Source organism: Varroa jacobsoni, unplaced genomic scaffold (assembly GCF_002532875.2).
Source record: "Varroa jacobsoni isolate VJ856 unplaced genomic scaffold, vjacob_1.0 scaffold_1142, whole genome shotgun sequence".
Lineage (NCBI taxonomy): Eukaryota > Metazoa > Arthropoda > Arachnida > Mesostigmata > Varroidae > Varroa > Varroa jacobsoni.
Window position 1 is genome coordinate 102,188 of NW_019214044.1, and position 18,117 is coordinate 120,304.

The window sequence follows — 18,117 nt, forward strand, 5'->3', positions numbered from 1 at the left end:
ATTGCCCCTTCGATCTTGTCGAGCTTTCTTTGTTAAATCGGGGAAAAATCGTCGCGACTGTCGTTAAAAAAAGGACCACGACTAGGACGAAAAACGCGAGTAGGTCCCTACGGATTACCCGTATCAGCATCGTGATCGCCTCAATATCCTCGCGTTGTGTGTGGTCTTTGTTCCTTTAAAAAGACCAACGTTTACTTTGACGAAGCCGAACTTGACAAGTTGGGAAACAAATACGACAAGTGCCAAGCAGAGGAGCGTCTCAGGCATCTTCAGGCAATGCCCGTCGTCTACGTAGACATCGGCGGCGAACGGCGGCGCCGCGATCCGCCACTAACGCGTTTATGAATTCGTGTTGCGGCCGAGGCTGGCCGTTAATGTCCGGCTTCGCTGGCGCCCACGACCCTGGGGCAGTTGTGAAAACAATAACAACGTACGCGTTATTCGTTAATACGACTGTCGTGCCGTTAATCAAAGAGAAGGATATTGATAAGCACGCTGCCGCATTTCGCTTGTCTGATAAATTGTATAGCTATAGTAGTTTTCTAGTTGATCTCACATTCATCTGCCTCGTTGACCCACTTCACTATCCGGTTGAGTGACTGCCGATTGAAGAATGATCGACGCAGATTTGATGCATGACCCCTGTCTGTTCATCAGTTATTTTCGGAAATGAAAAGACTCATGTTTGTATTAAGCGGCCAAGTGAAATGTGTGTACACAAACGATAGCGATTAGGTCAGCAAAGGAAGCAACCTTTGCCATGATCACCTCTACAACCTCGATCATTCGTGGTCATCGCCAATGTCCTACCATCAGCTCATCAGATATTGGCAGCTCCCTCATGTGCAACTTCCTCTGAATGACGGTCGCAGGTTGTCGTCGCATTAAACAACGCTAGCGTGATCAGTGGCTCGCTCACCGCAGCCGGCGTCAATATCGTCAGCCAGCACTACCTGTGGTAATTCGGCACTCTGATAACGCTTACTCAGATCGCTTAACGACATGATGCCTCCGATGCAATCGAGTCGCTGTTTATCCGCTGCAAAAGACAACTCCTGCCGCTTTGATTGCTGCTATATCTGCCGCTGTCAGGCGTGCAGATTATGCAGTGAGTTTAGTGGTGGCAGTGCCGCTGTAGGCCGTTCAGGTCACATATAGCTTGCGAAGGGAGCCTGCGGGCCTAAATGTATCTATACAACTCAGTACATACAATGTTATGTTATTACTGTTATAGTTATTAGTATTATCAGTGATTGTCTGATCTGAAGGAGAAAAACAGAGAAAGAAATAGGTTAGAACTATTTCTCCTGTTAATCAACGATAGCGGGAAAGGAAGAGGAAGAACTATGTCGAAGTAACCGACGACGAATAGATTGAGCGACAGGTCTACCGGCATAAAGTGGATCGGCCGAGATTTGACAGCAACGAGCCGATTGAAGTCAAGCATAGCGTCAGTTAGTGGCGTAGCGTGGTCTGCCGATACGTGAACACGTATCGAATCGACTCAGCGTCCATCTGTCAGCTGGCCGACCATTTAATTCACCTGCTACAACCGTGCGTTGCAGGCTAACGAGAGTAATAAAAGCGTCACTCTGTGTAATCTACGATAGTAACAACTCTAGTTTCTAACTACATTGTTACTTAAACGGCGATAGCTCTGTACAATGTTACTGTTACTACTATTTCTATGACAACCGTCGGTGCTAGCACAACAACAACAACAACAACTACTATAGATCCTCTGTACTATTCGATTGTACCATGCCATTCCCTCACAAACTTGTGGACATCGCCATTATATTCTACTGTTTCGGCCGCTGCTGTATCAGCCACGAAGCGCAATTCAGCAAAACGCCCTGCAGCAGGGCCGCTTTGGCCTCGTAGCGTACCTGCTGCGTCAGATGGAATTCGGGGTGAAGAGTTAGCTTAACAGAAAACAGGCCAACGCATTCTTAGCTTGCTGTTCTCGTCGTCAGTTTCCTATTTAGTGGCTGCGTGCGTGTACACAGCCAACAGCAGTCTGGTGTGGCAGCTCTCGACTGCGGCCAATTGTTGCCCAGTTAGTGGTGACAGTGAACCACAGTCGCTTGTGTCTGAACGAACTGAGTTCAGGGGGGGGCTGTTCAGCGCGAGACATATAACAAGTCCATGAACTATCATCGTTCATCGTAGCTTGATTATTGGTGTTGTGAATTAGGCAAGGCTCAGAGTAGCTGAAAGAGAAAAAGCGAGGAGCTTGTGGCCCGAGTAGTTTGTAACGTTCGACGTTTTCGCAGCGCGGCCGAAACGCCGACAAGGTGAAGGAGTTTGGCTCGCTGGCGACGTCGGGCTGGGGCTCGTTCCAGCGGCCGCCGCGCGCCAAACCCACGTGCTGCCAGAATTTTCGTACCGGCCCGGGACGACCCCAGCCCGTTGCAGTTGCCCAAGAAACGGGCAGCAGTCACCCCGCAATGGCGTATCGTCGCAAAACTGATCCGGCGGGACAGGAAAACCCGAATCAAATCGTCTGCAGAAAGGTTTGGACCGAGTAGCAGATGATACATTAAATTAGGATTAGCGGTCTACGAGACTAAGAGGTTTAGCTTCGTTATTTAATTCGTCTCTTTTTTTTTAAGTGAGGAAAATAGCCGATGTTTGGTGTTTTGTTACAATGACGAAGATTCTAGATGTAGGATTAAGAATAATTCAAAATAGCGCTTGAACTATAGCTTAAGTAAGTAACGGGCAAATATAGTAGTGGGAACGGACATGTATAGTGACAAAGAAAGGGCAAACAAGTCGCGCACGGAGTTGAATGCAGTAACCCAAATGTTCTGGTTTGGACGCTACCATAATACTATTGAATTATAGTGGCCGCCTATTCGCCTGTAATTCGTATCACGTCATTTTCCTAGGTTTCGAGTTTTACGCCCGGTACCACTGTTAATCATTCCATCACACGATTGGCTCCCAGCACAAAACGAACCCTGTCTATGTCCGGCTTCGGATCTCAATCACAACGCACCCCTAATATTAGCACGCAAATATGTTTCGCACCAAACTCTCACGGGGAGCGTGTTGAGCAACCTAAGGTTAAGGACCTTCTTCCTCGGTTCGGCCTTTAGAGGCACAAGGGGTAATAATTAGCGGTCAAGCATGATAATTATCTTCAAATCATGCAACATCCAAATTAAGTAGATCGTATATTGAAGGAGAAAACAAACAACATTTCTATATTAATCATCGTGGGGCTACACGCGACGTGAGCACTGCACACTTTTGCAATAATCTGCCGGAGGCAAAACCGGCCCATTAGGAGAATGGATATTACTGGGTAATGCTTAATGCAGGCCAATTGGATTGAGCATCACTGTGAACACCTTCATGTTGGACAAGCACGTAAAATCTCTTTACATGCAGTCGAAAAACCGCAATAACCATTCATGCAGCTGTAAGGCCTCAGTAAGTGTTGCGAGCCATGCTGACGGCAGGCCAGGGCTGCGTCACCTGTTGTTAAAACAATTCAGTATTATTACGATCGGCTTGGAAGTTAGTACTAACGGTATCGAGTTGGTAAAACAAAGTGTGTCAAGGATGAGTGGAGACTTATTTGCCCCGATTAAATGACAGCTGCTGTAGAGATGATCGTAGGCAATTCTCATTTAATGGCTGTGCTATATAAATGCTACTAATTTACTCTGAAGTTTTGAGGAATAGACGAAAAACCCGATTGGGGGCATATATGTACTTAATAATGTATCAAAAAAAAGTCTATGAAATTTTTTGTGTGACAATTCTACTTAATGACTGATTTTTTCACAAGGCCTTAATCATAACAGATTATATTGGACATAAGAAAGGCATCTTCGAGCGACCCAGTTTGAAAACTGATTCTATATCTATTTAGGAGCTAATCTCACACGAACAAAAGAGGCTTGGATATTCTTACGATAAATACCTAAACATTAATGGACTGCATTGCCTGAAACAATAGTCTATGCTTTCTCATAGTGGACAACTACAGAAAATGTTTATACACGAGACATACTGTGACCTAGTGGTTTTTTGGGTCGGAATTTCTGCTCCTCAGGCTCTCAGGCTGCTTAAGCAGCAGGTTCGCTGCTTTTTTTTTTTCGAACCAACAAAGCGCCGTCCTCAATGACAAAAAATAAAAAAAAAAAAAAAAGATATAAAAAACGAGTGCATATTTAGTGAGGAAGTTGTTTTTTCATTATTCGATTATAGTTTTATGGGATACTGTTTTTGATTGTGTTATAAAAATACTCGATTGGTTAATCAAACACATTTGAAGAAAACGTCAAGTTAGAGTCTAACTAGCTGGACTTTTTCGCCTTCATTCATATATATTCATAATGTATGTAAGGAAAATATACATTTTCTCTATATAGGGTCAAGATAATCCTTTTTGCAAGGCAACATCTCGGCATCGGTTGATGAACTCTAATGGGCGTTTCATTGTTGCGACCTTGGGAATCTGCCTAGAAAAATAGTTGGGTTCAATTAAAATTTAATTCAACGTATGAAAAAAGTTTTAAACGCAACCCTAGACACTTTACAGATCCATCCAGGGAAAATGTTTTTTTTTTTTTAAATATTTTTTAGTGCCTTTCTACATTTTCAACGGTGCATCACAAATTTTGCCTGTATATCCTCCGTATGCGTAATGGCTGGATGATACTGAATCGCGAACGGATTAAATCTATTCAGGTTGCTACATTTACGTATGGCCCTGGAACACCAGTTCGGATCTACTTGGTTTTCAAACTATTCTCAGCGGAAACCTATGATCCTTATGATATCTTGCTACGTTCTGTTTTTGTCCTTCTCAGAGGCTACTAAGAAGGTTCATTAACGTCTATGGTCATTCATCTGCTGTTCCTTCCTTTAGATGGAGAAATTATTGGCATCGATGCAGGACGAACAGAGTGGGGTGCCCGTTCGAACAGTGAAAAAGTTTTTAACAAAAATCCCGAGCGTTTTCACCGGCTGTGATGTCGTGCAGTGGGTATTGCGCAACCTCGACGTTGATGACACGCAAGAAGCACTTCATCTGGCTCACCTGATCGCCTCATACGGCTATTTATTCCCGATTGATGATCATGTATTGACTGTCAAGGCAGACCAGACTTATTACCGCTTCCAAACACCCTATTTTTGGCCATCAAAATGTTGGGAACCTGAAAACAACGATTACGGTACGTTATGTGACCTAGCTGCTTTTGCAGGTAGCGTCAATAAATTCTAATTTGCCTTATATATATATATATATATACATACAAAGTGTGTCAAAAAAATTAAGGCGCAGTTTTAACGATTACGGCTTAAATTTTTAGTTATATATAATTCGTAATTGAATTAGAGAGGAATTTTTATAAAAATGTACCATTTTTCCTTCCATTGCAGATGTTTAAAGTTATTATCTTTCTAATTAATGCAATGTTAATAACGGTGAACTATTGATCTCCATATTCAATCTTTTGAATATCTCAGTTTGGTGGTTTTAGGCATAGACTTTATCCCTAAGGTAGTCCCACAAGATAAAGCTATTGGCAACAGATCTGGGAAACAGGTAGAATGTTTAATGGGTCTTATTCATCCAACCCATCTGTGTGGAAGATGCTCATTAAAATACACGACTCCGTCACGGCGAGAGTGCGCAAGTGCTTCGTCTTGCTGGAAATAACCTTTGGCATCTACACCAAAATTTTCCAAAATACGTGGATAAATAGTAGTAAATTTAGGTAATTCAGTCCAATTGAGTAAAAAAGAATGATCTAATTAAATAAAGTGTATACATTTTTTTATGTGCTTTGTATAGTATAATTTTAAGGAAGCAACAGAAATGGTTTAATTCCTGTCCACTTGACGTCCCGAAAGATGCATACAATAGACTTCAATTACTTTTCGAATCATTATTCATTGATATATATACGGAGACATCCTTTTTTTAAACAACGCTAACAACTGCAGTAAGCTATTTACCACCTGTCTAGCCTGATTGATTAATCGTACTATCTGTTATTTTTTTCTGTCCATCGTATAATAGCAAAGAAATTTAGTGTCATATAAATCAATTACAAAACACTATTAGGAATTCAGTGTCACTTCGTTCATTCATATAACCATATGTTGTAGTGGCCTAGGCCCCTTAAGTTGCTCACTAGAGGAACAGGATCATACGCCTTCGTCTTGAAACGCGCGCCTATGCCGCCTTGCATTGTATTTCTTTATACAAACAAAAGCGACAATTTATTTTGGCTCATTGCAAACGACTTGAATTTTGCGCAGTCCTTACGTAATAGATATGGAGTCCTACGCAGGGTCGAGGCGAGCAATCTGTCGCGTAGATGAGTGTCCTACCGGTCATACGGAGAGTTGCGCTTCATTTGCTACGGCCTTCACTGTCGATTTGAAGGTAGGCGCAGCCACAGATTATTCAGAGAGCACATGAAACAGGTCTGCCACACCCGATGATTGGTCTGGGACGGCTGGTTGATGCTAATGTAACTTACTGTCTTTTGCCATCTCCTCTATCTAGTGGGGGTTTCAACCGGTTACTGCGAGACTTCCAGAGGGGGTCTTACGTCTAGGACTACCCTGAGCGGCTTAGACCATAGCTCAATTATCCGTCAAGGACATTGCGATGCCGATACAGCCGAGATTCGTGTGCAGCCAGAATCAGTTTGTTAATTAACTCTAACTCAGCGTCTTTTACGTTTGTTTTTGCTGTGCCTGTTGCCATGGCGGTCTCCCCTTACCGATCTCTGGACGCTGCCTGCCTGACTTTTGATCGTCATCGCGCACGACTCATCACCCGAATTTGGCCACTGTCGATTCCCACTATATCTACGGGGTCTTCTCTAACGCAACGATATTTATCTGTGGATGCCTGGGCTTCTGACTTCTTTTGCGATTGTTGTTTCTCTTGTTGTCATGATATCATATAATGCTTTTCAATGGCTTCAGCTGTGTACCTCTGTAAGCGAACGATGCAGAATAAGACTCGACTGGAGCTCGCTGACTACGAAGCAGAAAATCTCGCCAGACTACAGAAGATGTTTTCCCGTAAGTGGGAGTTCATCTTTATGCGTGCCGAGGCTCAGGCTAAGGTCGATAAGAAACGTGACAAGATCGAACGAAAAGTGCTCGACAGTCAGGAAAGGGCATTTTGGGACGTCCATCGGCCCGTGGTAAGTGCAGAACTTTGTGATATTAATCCTGGTCGAGCTGAGTGGAAAATGAAAGTCTGATACACCTACCGAATTTTGTTGTTGTTTTTACTATATCGTTAAATCCTAGTAACATTTTATATATATATATGTGTGCATAGTGTGAGTGTGTTTAAAACGGAAAGAACTTAAGGCAAAGTAAGTCAATGAAGCCTGTTTCAAATACTTAAAACAACTGTTTAGACCCCATCATCAATCTGTTTTCAAGCTCTAAATGATATTATATAGGAACGGGTATGGCAACGTAGAGGCATTACTTTATTTTTCCATTTGAACTACATATTGTTAAAATAATTATTTTTTATTTTAGTTCTATTTATGATTTTCGCCTTTAGAAGCCGTATCATCTGCGGCTGACCGCTGAACTACTTCGTAAAGCAGCTGAAGCTTAATTGTTATTATCAGCACAAAGAACCATGCCCTATGTCTATCATCTGATGTTTAGTTTCTCGTTGATATCATACACACTAGGATAGCGTTGCTTAGTAAAGTTCTTACTGTTGTATTAGAGTGTCTCTGCTATTTTTATATAATGGCTAAATGTTTTACGTCCGGCGCCGCCATTTTGCATTTCATCAGACGGCTGGCTTCCAGCACGAAACGGACTGTGTCTATGCGCGGATTCGAATCTAGACGAATACCCTTAAGATTTGCAGCCAAATCCGTTACCCACCAAGCTAAGTCCTGTGATTGTTAGTCTAACTTTCTTGATGTCATCGACAGCCGGGCTGCGTAAATACGACGGAAGTGGACATTAAGAAGGCGTGTCGCATGAATAAGCCAAAGGCTACCGGAAGTAGTAGCGGGGGAAGTACGGCTGGGACAAAAGAGCACTCGGCACAAACGGACCTTCTTGCCTCACATCCCTTGGAAAGCCTGCGAGCTGAGGCTGACGCCCTACGAGCCCGATTGGACAGGGTTAATGTGAAGACATCAAAGGTACGATTGCAAATGGCGTTCAACTACAACGATACGCAACAGTAGATAATATTGAAGAGAATGCTCGAGGCATATGAATGCGTGTCGTGGCCCGGATTAGATTATTGTAGAGCAAAAACAAGGATAAGCTTCAAGGTGATATGTTGAAGATAAATTTGAAGATCCTACATAAATACTACTTGCGTCTAGCACACAGCAAGTCAGCGAAAGTTTTCATTGACTGCCTGGGCTAGCGGTGTCGTGCTAAAGCAGTTTTTCCAGAATAGTAGATTAGACTAAAAGAAATCACAGGGCCTTTAGCTAGATAGAGATATTTTAGAAAACGAAAGCCTTTATCCAAGTTTGTTTTTTCGTTGGTAATATATGCTTGCCTATCTGCCTATCCGACTGTAAGGTTTGCCTTTGTGTTCGGCCTATCTAAGGCCAGCCAATGGCTGACTCATCCTAAAAGGTTTCGGAAGCAGACTTTGCAGAGCGCTTAAAACCGGCTAACTAACCGTACTTGCAAGACTTTGCTAATTACTTCGGTTCTGCCGGTTCCCGTGTGTTGCTGAAACGTGCGTAAAGGGCCCATGAGTCATATAAATAGCACATCTTATAAGATGATTTTTTTGTTATGTTTTTTTTTGCACATCTGGTTACATGTGGATGAAAAAATATAGGTTGCTGAATCATATATGAGCTACTTCGAACAGTATGCCGAATATGACGCGTTCGTGACGCCAGCCGAGCCGTCCAACCCCTGGATATCAGACTCGACCGAAATGTGGGAGGCGGAGAAACAAAATAAGGTACGTAAGAGCAAAGATGCGGTATAACACTGAAGGTGAAACCGAACGGTAAAGGGCGGCGGGGGTTAAATGAAACTTACATAAATGAAAAAAATAGATTCGTAGTCAACGTATTCCAACTGTGAATCTATTTATTCACCGCTAGAAATATAGCTTCTGCTATTTGTATACTCACACCCGTATGTATGTAGACGTGTATTATTAGTCTACATGTTTGCCTACCTTATTACAATAGAAGTCAAAGATCAATTGACGTTTTACGCCCAATTTCCTTCCTAGATTAATAGATTAGGCTTAATATTTTTGATCATTCATTTATGCCATTTTGACAAATTATATTGAAATGAGATTCATAATAATGTTTGAAATATAATTCGTATAAGATAATAAGCGTAACGAATTCGAAACAACCTTGCAAAAAAAAAACTAGTAGAAGGACCAACATATCTATAACAGCTGCCGTCCTTCACTTCTTCATTATTGTTTTCAATATAATTAAAATAATTTATTGAAATAAATTTGATTCGAGAAAAGGACGTGAATAACAAGTATAGTATCCTGGATATATTACGGCCATTGATAGATGAAAGCTTGTTTTTATTGTAGGAAATCGCACCACGTCGCGTTCGGCGGTGGGCATTTTCGTTGAATGAACTTCTACGGGATCCGGCCGGTAAAGAACAGTTCTTCCAATTTCTTGAAAAGGAATTTTCGGCCGAAAATCTCAAGTTTTGGGAAGCAGTCCAGGTGCGTCTAGATACTCTGACTCAACTAAGACCGCGTGTGAATCCATCAAACAGATGAAGGTGTCTGCAAGTGATTCAAGACCTCGTACTCAAATCAATCTCTCGCCTTAAATCTACAACATACGTAGACCCGATGTCTTCACAAGTCTGACTCTTCATGTCATATTCGTTGTACTATGCATTATTACAGGAACTTCGGCGGCAAGTACATTCGAAGGAAGTGGCAACTACTGTCCAGGAGATCTGGAATGAATATCTTGCGTCGGACGCAAATTGTCCGATCAACATCGACTCGAGAAGCTTCGAGCATACCCGTCGCAACATAGAAGGAAAGAATGGAGATCGCTGGGCGTTCGAAGAAGCTGCGGTTAGTACAACTGCCGTTGGGTAGCTATAATGTCGCTTAGAATGAATTATCGTTCACGTGTGCACGTATTAAAGATCATGACAAACGTAGAGCTTTTGTGTGATAGCAGCAATACAAACCGGTTCCAAGCGAAGTCTACTATTCGAGCAGACAACCTTTTTGGGAAACTACCGTTGACAGTGACATGTTGGCATTGAACTTATGTTGTTTCAGGCACATGTATATCAGTTAATGAAGAATGATAGCTATCCAAGATACCTTCGGTCAGCCATGTACAAGGAGTTTTTGAACGGCACAAAAAAGAAGGTAAATTTTACTATGCCCATATTCTGTGTCTAGCACGATAAAGGTTTAATGCCAAGGTACCAAAGGGTTTTGTACTGCAATAGTGTAGTACCTTTATCGTCAATAGGCCTGTATCAATAATGCCTTTCCATATTCCTAAAAAATGTCCTGATTTCTACGAAACAAACACTACAACCCTCAATTGATGCCAAATTGTATAAAGTATCGGTGACGAAACGTTTGTGTACAAATCTTCAGATGTTTACTTTTTCAAGAATCGACTTCATCCTGACAATCGTTGGATAAAATAGGTTGTTGTTCGATACAAGTCCATCTATTATCATATATAGCGCTAGGTTTTATCATCTCATCAACTTAGGAGAAGCTTTCCAACAGAAAAATACTGATCGTTTAGTTCTGGCTCAATATATCAGTATATAATGAATAGTTTAAAGGCATATAGGGTTGTCCTAATAGTCCTATAAGTGTATTGATATTAACTACGTGAATGAAAAATCTGCCTTCGAATGATGATATATAACTTTATAGTGTTCTACTCCTCGAAAAGTAACGACATGCTCTATTTATTACGTCGCTTCTATAATTTTTTACTCGCTGAAAATATGTTGTATATCGTTGGAAGGACATTTTCTTGGACTCTTTGATTTTTTTTTGTCGTTGATTTTTTCGGTCTTCCGGATCAAAGAGTAAATTTGCGATACCGACCTGTTACCGATGTAAAAATATATAAATTCAACAGAAGCTATTTTTTTCACGTACTTTAAAGCCTCTGTAGCTAAGAAATATAAGCCCATCTAGCAACTACCTTCTTTCAAAACTAGCTTAAAGCAGTCCTCGCAGAAATCGAAAAGCCTAGAAGCGTGTTCTTAGGCTAAAAAATGTCATGTTAGAACGCAGTAAACTATGTTTGGGCAGGCTTGTTTCAGAAGTTTTTTTGACCTCGGTATAAAAGGAATGGTACGTTTCGAAAATACCCTTTTCCGTCACCGAAAATACACCTCTTTTGAAGTTCAAACTTAAGATTCAACCGTGTGATTTAGATAAAGCAACAATATCAGCATCGTAGATTAAGTAAGAAAAGCGCTTTCCAACGCTATATAATGTATGATAATCGGCAAAAGGGAGGTTGGAAGATATAAATTAATAACCAAAAAACCGCCAAATTACTTTCAAAACCAGCTCGAAATTATTAGTATTTTCAATAGGTTAATTTGGTTTCTTATTTAAAATTATGCGCTCGGCACATGCGTCAGTAAGTTGAACTTACTTCCTTTTCGTAACTTATCTGTTAGTTGGCTAATTGTTTACGATAGTCAATGAAAACTAGATCTGCCGTAAACTCGGGAATTTATCATAATTAAATGCTGTGCAAAGACTTATCATAAGCTCACAACTATTATGCAACTTTTCTGAGTGAAGAAACTGCAAAAACAACGAAAACCTAGGACATACGAGATCTTTGGGTAGATGGAAAATATAAAGACTACAAAGGGGGTCTTTATATTTTCCATATATAATCTCATGAGCTGCGTAAGTATATTTTAGGTTAATTGTAGTAGAAATTATTGATGTGTCATTGTCTTTTGCCAATCTTATCGCTTACTGTAGCTGCACATGCCGTTGGTAAATTCGTTGTGTAAAAGAAGGGTTTAGTAACAAGGCTTTTGGGCATTTGTGGGTCGGCGAATGATTGATTGAGTGAGTTTCGTGAGAGAGGCCGGGACACTCATTTTGCTCTTCGACGTCTGGGTAACTTTGTAAAAATGCCCTTTACCTTGTGCAGAGAGCTGTTGTTAACTTTTGAAGTTTTTGAAAATGCCAACTTAGTTATTTTCGTGCGAGCGCGACGCTTTTTATTCGGCAAAACGCCACGCTGGTTATTTTTCATATTCGACTTTGAAAATAACTTAATGAATATGCTTGATTGATAGATTTTTAATTTTTCTCGCTCTCACAATGAGTTTTTTAAACGCCATTTTTGGATAGTTGTTTTTAAATTTTGTATTTATGAGGACCTACAGTATTATAACATGATTCTTATATTTGCAAGCTTCCTCTGTCGCGCATTACTTATGGTTTCTGCAGATTTCCTGCATTCACTATTGAAAGCATAAATCAACATTATCCGTTTTCCTATTCAATAAAGTGTTGCATCTAAATTTTCAAACAAGATTCAGAGGTGCAGCGACAACATCCATACCAGCATACATGTTGGAAATAAAAGGATCCATTGAAAATCATTGTTAGAAAGTGAGATTTTGCCATTTCTGACACTACTATCGTCCTATATTCTATTTATACTAACCCTCGTGAGGACTTAATATCTTCGAAGCGTACTCAGACATATGGCATGCTTCCAAATCTGACTGACTGATACTAATCCTATACTATTATGTGTTATAAATGTAGCCTATTTTCCATTAGACTGAAACTATTCGTGTACGTTATGCATAATTGTCTTCATTTGTGCACGATGATTTCTTGCAGTGTTCTCTTTGACCCACCCAGTGTTTACTGCTTATGTATATGGAGTAAACAATTTTTCCTCCTTTCAGCAATACCCCTTGTTGTCACATGCTTACTATGCCACGGTGGCTGGAGAATAAGTGGATTCCTCTAATCGATTTTTTGCTTTTGAATTTTGATGCCATCAATTTGGTAACGGATTTTTTTGAATACCCAGTGTTTTTGACTCTTCCAATACCTACTTATTTTAAAGTACCAAAAAAGAAACAAATATGCACTTTTATCGTTTGTTAAATTGTTAACTATTTTAAGTTAATCCCTCTAGCGGTAATAATTGCAACACAAGATAAATTTTATCAACCAAAAGATTTAATTATCTAATTACTAAGATTACTTGTTTTTAGAGAAGGAGAATATTTTTCCTAAGTTTATTGTTATTTTTCTACAAACATTTGGTATTGAATGGCCGCTTTTCGTTCTATTTTTGCGACATTAACAAACAAACGTGGACAAATCTACATCACTTGCACTGCGATAATATTGTCGCAACAAGTTTTTCTTATTAAAACACATAATTACTAAGACTTCTAAATTGATTTATACGAATGATACGTCTGTATCTCGTCAACGCTAGGTGAATATACGACTTATGATTTTGTAAATTTTAATGTTTTTGTTAATTTTAATTGTATAGTTTTTATTATCCTGTCTGTGTACTTGCTGACGCCAGCGTACTCTAGCTCGATGTAGTTCAGCTACGGGTCTTCTTCAATTAAACTCATATATATATATATATTTATATCGATTGCCGTACATAACAGATGCTAACTTTAGATGCTCAATTTATTTTTAATTGAAAAAGGTACCTCGAAATCTCACTCAGGGTCGGTATTAACAAATAACAACAATGACTAACAAAAATAAGGCCACAAACAGAAGGCATACATGGTGCCGTACGAGTATATCTGATTACCTCTCTTTTTATTATTATTATACATATACACCTTATAATGATTTTGGCGTACGATCGTCAGAGCGCTCCAGATTGTATTTATCTGCGCATATATCGCATCGTGTTTTACTACAAATCGCCTAAGACGATGTGATCCGAGCAACGAGTCTGTATATATTTAGTTTTCCGAAAATAAGTGCTATAATATACAGGTATATCTAAGAATGTAATTGATTGAAATTTTCCGATATATCGAGGAACAGTTGAAGCAAAACGCGCTGCAATGACAGGCGATAACGGACAGAATCTTAATAGAAAACATATATTTACTCTGAGGATACAAATGGAGGAATGGCAGATTTCGCAACGATGAACTACTACTTTTGATTATCATTGGTGATACTGTCTTTCTCTTCAGACGTCAGTGAAAGGCCTCCGATCAGTGATATCATTCTCGGCCACTCGCAAGGAATCTTAGGCGATGTTCCATCAATGCGAACAATAACTGAAACAATAGATCATCTTTAGCAAAGGCCACAACAAAGTCGGCAGTTTTTTGCTGTCTCTTCGAAATCTACAACTCGAAACGTCCTCAGTCAAGGGTATCCTGACTTGGCCCAGTCGCAATCAACGGTAACGATTTTAACCCAGCATCATCAGAAGTAGCGGTCGCGACGACAAAACGACTTGTAACAGCCGCGCCACAGGTGTCTACAATCACATCAACAACAAGCATCACCACAGCGATAGTAGCAAGATAACACCTATGATGATTTGCCGACGTATGCAAGTGCCCAACACTAGCTTTCCTGCGCACCACTCTAAATGGGGGTTTACTTGACAGTGCCTGAGGCTACTTTTCCAAGACTAATCAGATGCTCCGCAAGCTAGTCAGACCTACGAGCTGATCTTTCTCTCAACAGCACATGGCAAGGAAATTCAGCCAGCTCAGGTACGCACCACGTCCGTGTTGTACCCCGCTCGAATGATTTGCGCCCGAATGTGGATCGACCTAGCTCCGATCGATCAAGCATCTATTCAAATCTTTGTAAGAAAGCCAGCAATCAACAAATCAAACAGTAATGCCAATTCTGCGTCTCTCTATACTATGCCATATCTAAATGCTCTATATATCATCGATCTGACCATCAGCAGAAATCGTGCTTCGTCATGCAACCAACCCTGTTTGCCTTCTACTGCGTCTGGTCTGAGATACGTTATGTTGCGTCTGAGCTACGCTGATCAACTGACTGACTCTGATTGACTAACTGGGCCTCGGGATGCGCTACGTCGGCCCGCGCCTGGCTCGTTTCTTTATCATCGGTAGACGTTTTTTTCTGTCGATCGTAATCTTGACGCAACCTTTTCCGTGTTTCTGTACTCTCCTCTCGCATCTACATCTCAATGTCCTATCCCTGTTAATTTTTTTTTGCGCTTTTACACAGTAAATCATTGCGGAACCAACCATTCATTTGTAGAAATTCAGTCTATACAATTCTGCCATGTCTTTTTCATGCTATCATTGTTTCCGCTTCGCTCTTTCACCCACGCCACTGCACTATCGATCGCTGTGATCGTTGCTGTTAGTGCGAAGACCACCTCTGTAGCTCCTGCCGCTATTACGTCTACCGTACGAGTACCGGAACAAGCACAACTTGCGCAATGTTTTAGTCAGCTTTTTTGCTATTTGGCATTGTCTTCTATCCAGATGTACGTATAGCTTGGCAACTGCAACTTCACCTGTCCCCTTAGGTTTTCGGAGGAACGAAAAACAGCGATTATCTTTTTTATACGTCATTTCCTCGCACTTCACGCATTCGATATCTGTTCTACTTGGCTAGCCAGCTGTACGTTTTGTCAATACGTGAAGGCAATTCGTATCTAAAGAGTCTCTCCAATGCGCTAGTTTGCTCTGTCCAGGCAAATATAAGTTTGTAGGTACTCGCAGGCGCTCTGGGTGTGCCTACTCCATTGTCGCCCTATCAGTGGTCTATTAGTCTACCATATTATATCTGAATAGATTCTTATTCAGCCGTTCCTCATATCCCTTTGTTTTAGGTGGCATTAAATTTAAGCATTATTTATAATGCTTTTCGCTAAAAACGGTCGAGTGACATCGTTCGAATGCCTAGATTTTCGTAGATCGTTCAAAAACGTTCGCGTTTTGCTCGTTGACACCGCCCAGTAACGCGGACTCAGAAGCTGGGCCCAGACCGCCTCAACTAGGATGCTGTTGAGCACCTTTTTCTATCTTGCCTTATATTTTCCGTCGTCAATGCTGCATCCTTCATCAACTCATAAATACGATCGAGCCACACAACGAATACGTCTGTACGTTCAATTTCTATAGTAAGCACACAGTAATCGTGTTACGTTTTTCTACGTTATCCCGTCTCCGTGTCTCGACAATATCATAATAGTGATCGACACCATCATTCTTCGCCGGTCACACAGGACCGACGCGCACAAAATCGTTGCTTGTGGAGAGGTGTCTGCGTGCTGTTCTAAGATCTCTTTCTTTGCATTCATACATTATACTGCAGCTTACACTGATGTTTCCCCCCTCCTACTCATGTGGAGTAACAAACGTCCCTTTCACTCTTCTTTTTTATCGTATTTTACATACTATAACCGCTTGTTCATTCAGGCACTTCATTGTATCCACTTGTTTACGGACGTTTTTTGTTGCCATTGCCGTCGGCGTCGTCGTCGTCGTCGTCATCCCAAACGATAACAGTAATACCATCGTCGCTTTTCTTTCTGGCTCACTCTTCACTCCCGCACCGTTTCTCGCTAATGGAGTACTTACATCATCTGTTCACGTCAGCCCTCAACCGCCTGCTGCTACACCGCGGCTAGTTTCTTATAATTTCGTTCATTGTATGTTACATTCTCTATCTTTCTACCGTTGTCCGCCCGTTTCTAGTGCGCCACGTCATCTAGCAAAAGCTGTATCATGATTTCTACCATCTACTCTTGTATTTATCTACGCGCGCGGCTTACCATTCTACAGCCATACCCTTCTAGCTAGCAACCGTATACTGCCGTACCGTTGCTAGTGGCTATGTTTCCCTAAAGTAATAATGAGGTGAAAAAAGTACCCAGGCGATGACATTCTGTTGCCAGTATCTCGAAATCGCTATCTACGTTTTGGATCGTTGGGAAAATTTTTTAGATGGTACTTTCGTAAGATAACGTCGAGTGTGCGACCACTCCCGACGCGACGACCCGATCGTGTTGAGCCTTTCAAGGCCGAACTCAATGAATCAGGATCATTTGCGATGAAATAGATCATAGACGCTTGACTATCATATATATATATATATATATAAATACCTACCATAGTATGTGAAAGTAAAACTTTCTGTTTGAAAAAAATATATGGAGTTGCTCTCCATGACGAGATTGCGGTTCGAGGACAATTGGCACCACTTTAGATATGTGACGATTATATTAATAACTATATGATTACCATTTACCTTTGTTCTAAGAAATGCAAATTTCTTCAGAGCCGGTCCTTAACGCCAAGCAAAAACCAGAAAATCATTAGCGCATAATCAATCATTTGCGCGAGCTTCGTAAGTAATGCAGGATTTAAGACCTCTGAAAGTTTCTGAACGAGTTTCGCCGTGCCTCAGGATAATCTCTACCTTTGATGACTTGTTTTCAGCGTTAGCAGCTGCTTAGAGCTTGAGCTGCAGTTAGTTGCAATCCTTATGCAATCCTCCAATGTAAACTTTACTATTCTGTTAAACGTAAGCCAATTTTCTTTCCACCATAGAAGCTTCAATCCTGTATAATCCCTATTTAATTTACTGTCTTTGCTGCCTGAACGGGAACCATTAAGATTTATCAGACATTTGCTCCGCTCTATGAGTTGGCTTCCATGAGCAATTCCGGGTCCACTCACAATCAGATAAAATAGGATATCAGGCCTTTTGGCGATTTTCAAAAACGACCTCGATAGGAAGCCTGACCGTGTGACAGTGTGGTGCTAACAATGTAGGATGATCGTTTTATCGAGATGCACAGATTTTGTTACAGGTCCACGAGCATTCTTCGTTTATGTGTCGTTTGCTGCGTATACAATATATCGCAATTCAAATCATCAATCTCTTAAGCACAGATATCTTCAACGGCTGCATCAATTCATGTTGTCGGTCGTCGAGTCCGATTCGAAAACGCTCTGGATATAGTTTTGGCGAAAAACTGAAAAACTTTTATGTAAATCTATCTATCTATCTATCTATCTATGTAAATCTATCTATCTATCTATCTATCTATGTAAATCTATCTATCTATCTATCTATCTATGTAAATC

At 40.8% G+C, this 18,117-nt stretch overlaps 1 protein-coding gene and 1 long non-coding RNA gene across 2 annotated transcripts in view; one reads left to right on the top strand and one right to left on the bottom strand.

The window, feature by feature from the left end:
- The first annotated feature begins 698 nt into the window (after window positions 1–698).
- RSG7 (Regulator of G-protein signaling 7) lies at window positions 699–16,695 on the top strand. The gene is made up of 9 exons (XM_022844988.2): window positions 699–2,516; window positions 4,889–5,195; window positions 6,967–7,190; window positions 7,953–8,168; window positions 8,831–8,959; window positions 9,566–9,706; window positions 9,896–10,072; window positions 10,286–10,378; window positions 14,215–16,695. Exons 1-9 carry the CDS (start codon window positions 2,451–2,453, stop codon window positions 14,272–14,274), a joined length of 1,413 nt encoding a protein of 470 aa, XP_022700723.1. The 5' UTR covers window positions 699–2,450; the 3' UTR covers window positions 14,275–16,695.
- Window positions 16,696–17,228: 533 nt separating this feature from the next.
- LOC147752596 (uncharacterized) overlaps window positions 17,229–18,117 on the bottom strand; it is a 3,571-nt gene continuing 2,682 nt past the window's right edge. The window contains exon 3 of the long non-coding RNA XR_015313637.1: window positions 17,229–18,013. This is a non-coding gene — a long non-coding RNA (uncharacterized LOC147752596). The remainder of the gene's footprint in view (window positions 18,014–18,117) is intronic.

Coding starts and splice junctions, on each gene's coding strand:
- RSG7 (XM_022844988.2), top strand. CDS start 2,451: ATGGCGTATCGTCGCAAAACTGATCCGGCGGGACAGGAAAACCCGAAT. Junction 7,191..7,952: donor GGGACGTCCATCGGCCCGTG/GTAAGTGCAGAA, acceptor TGTCATCGACAG/CCGGGCTGCGTAAATACGAC. Junction 10,379..14,214: donor TGAACGGCACAAAAAAGAAG/GTAAATTTTACT, acceptor CTTTCTCTTCAG/ACGTCAGTGAAAGGCCTCCG.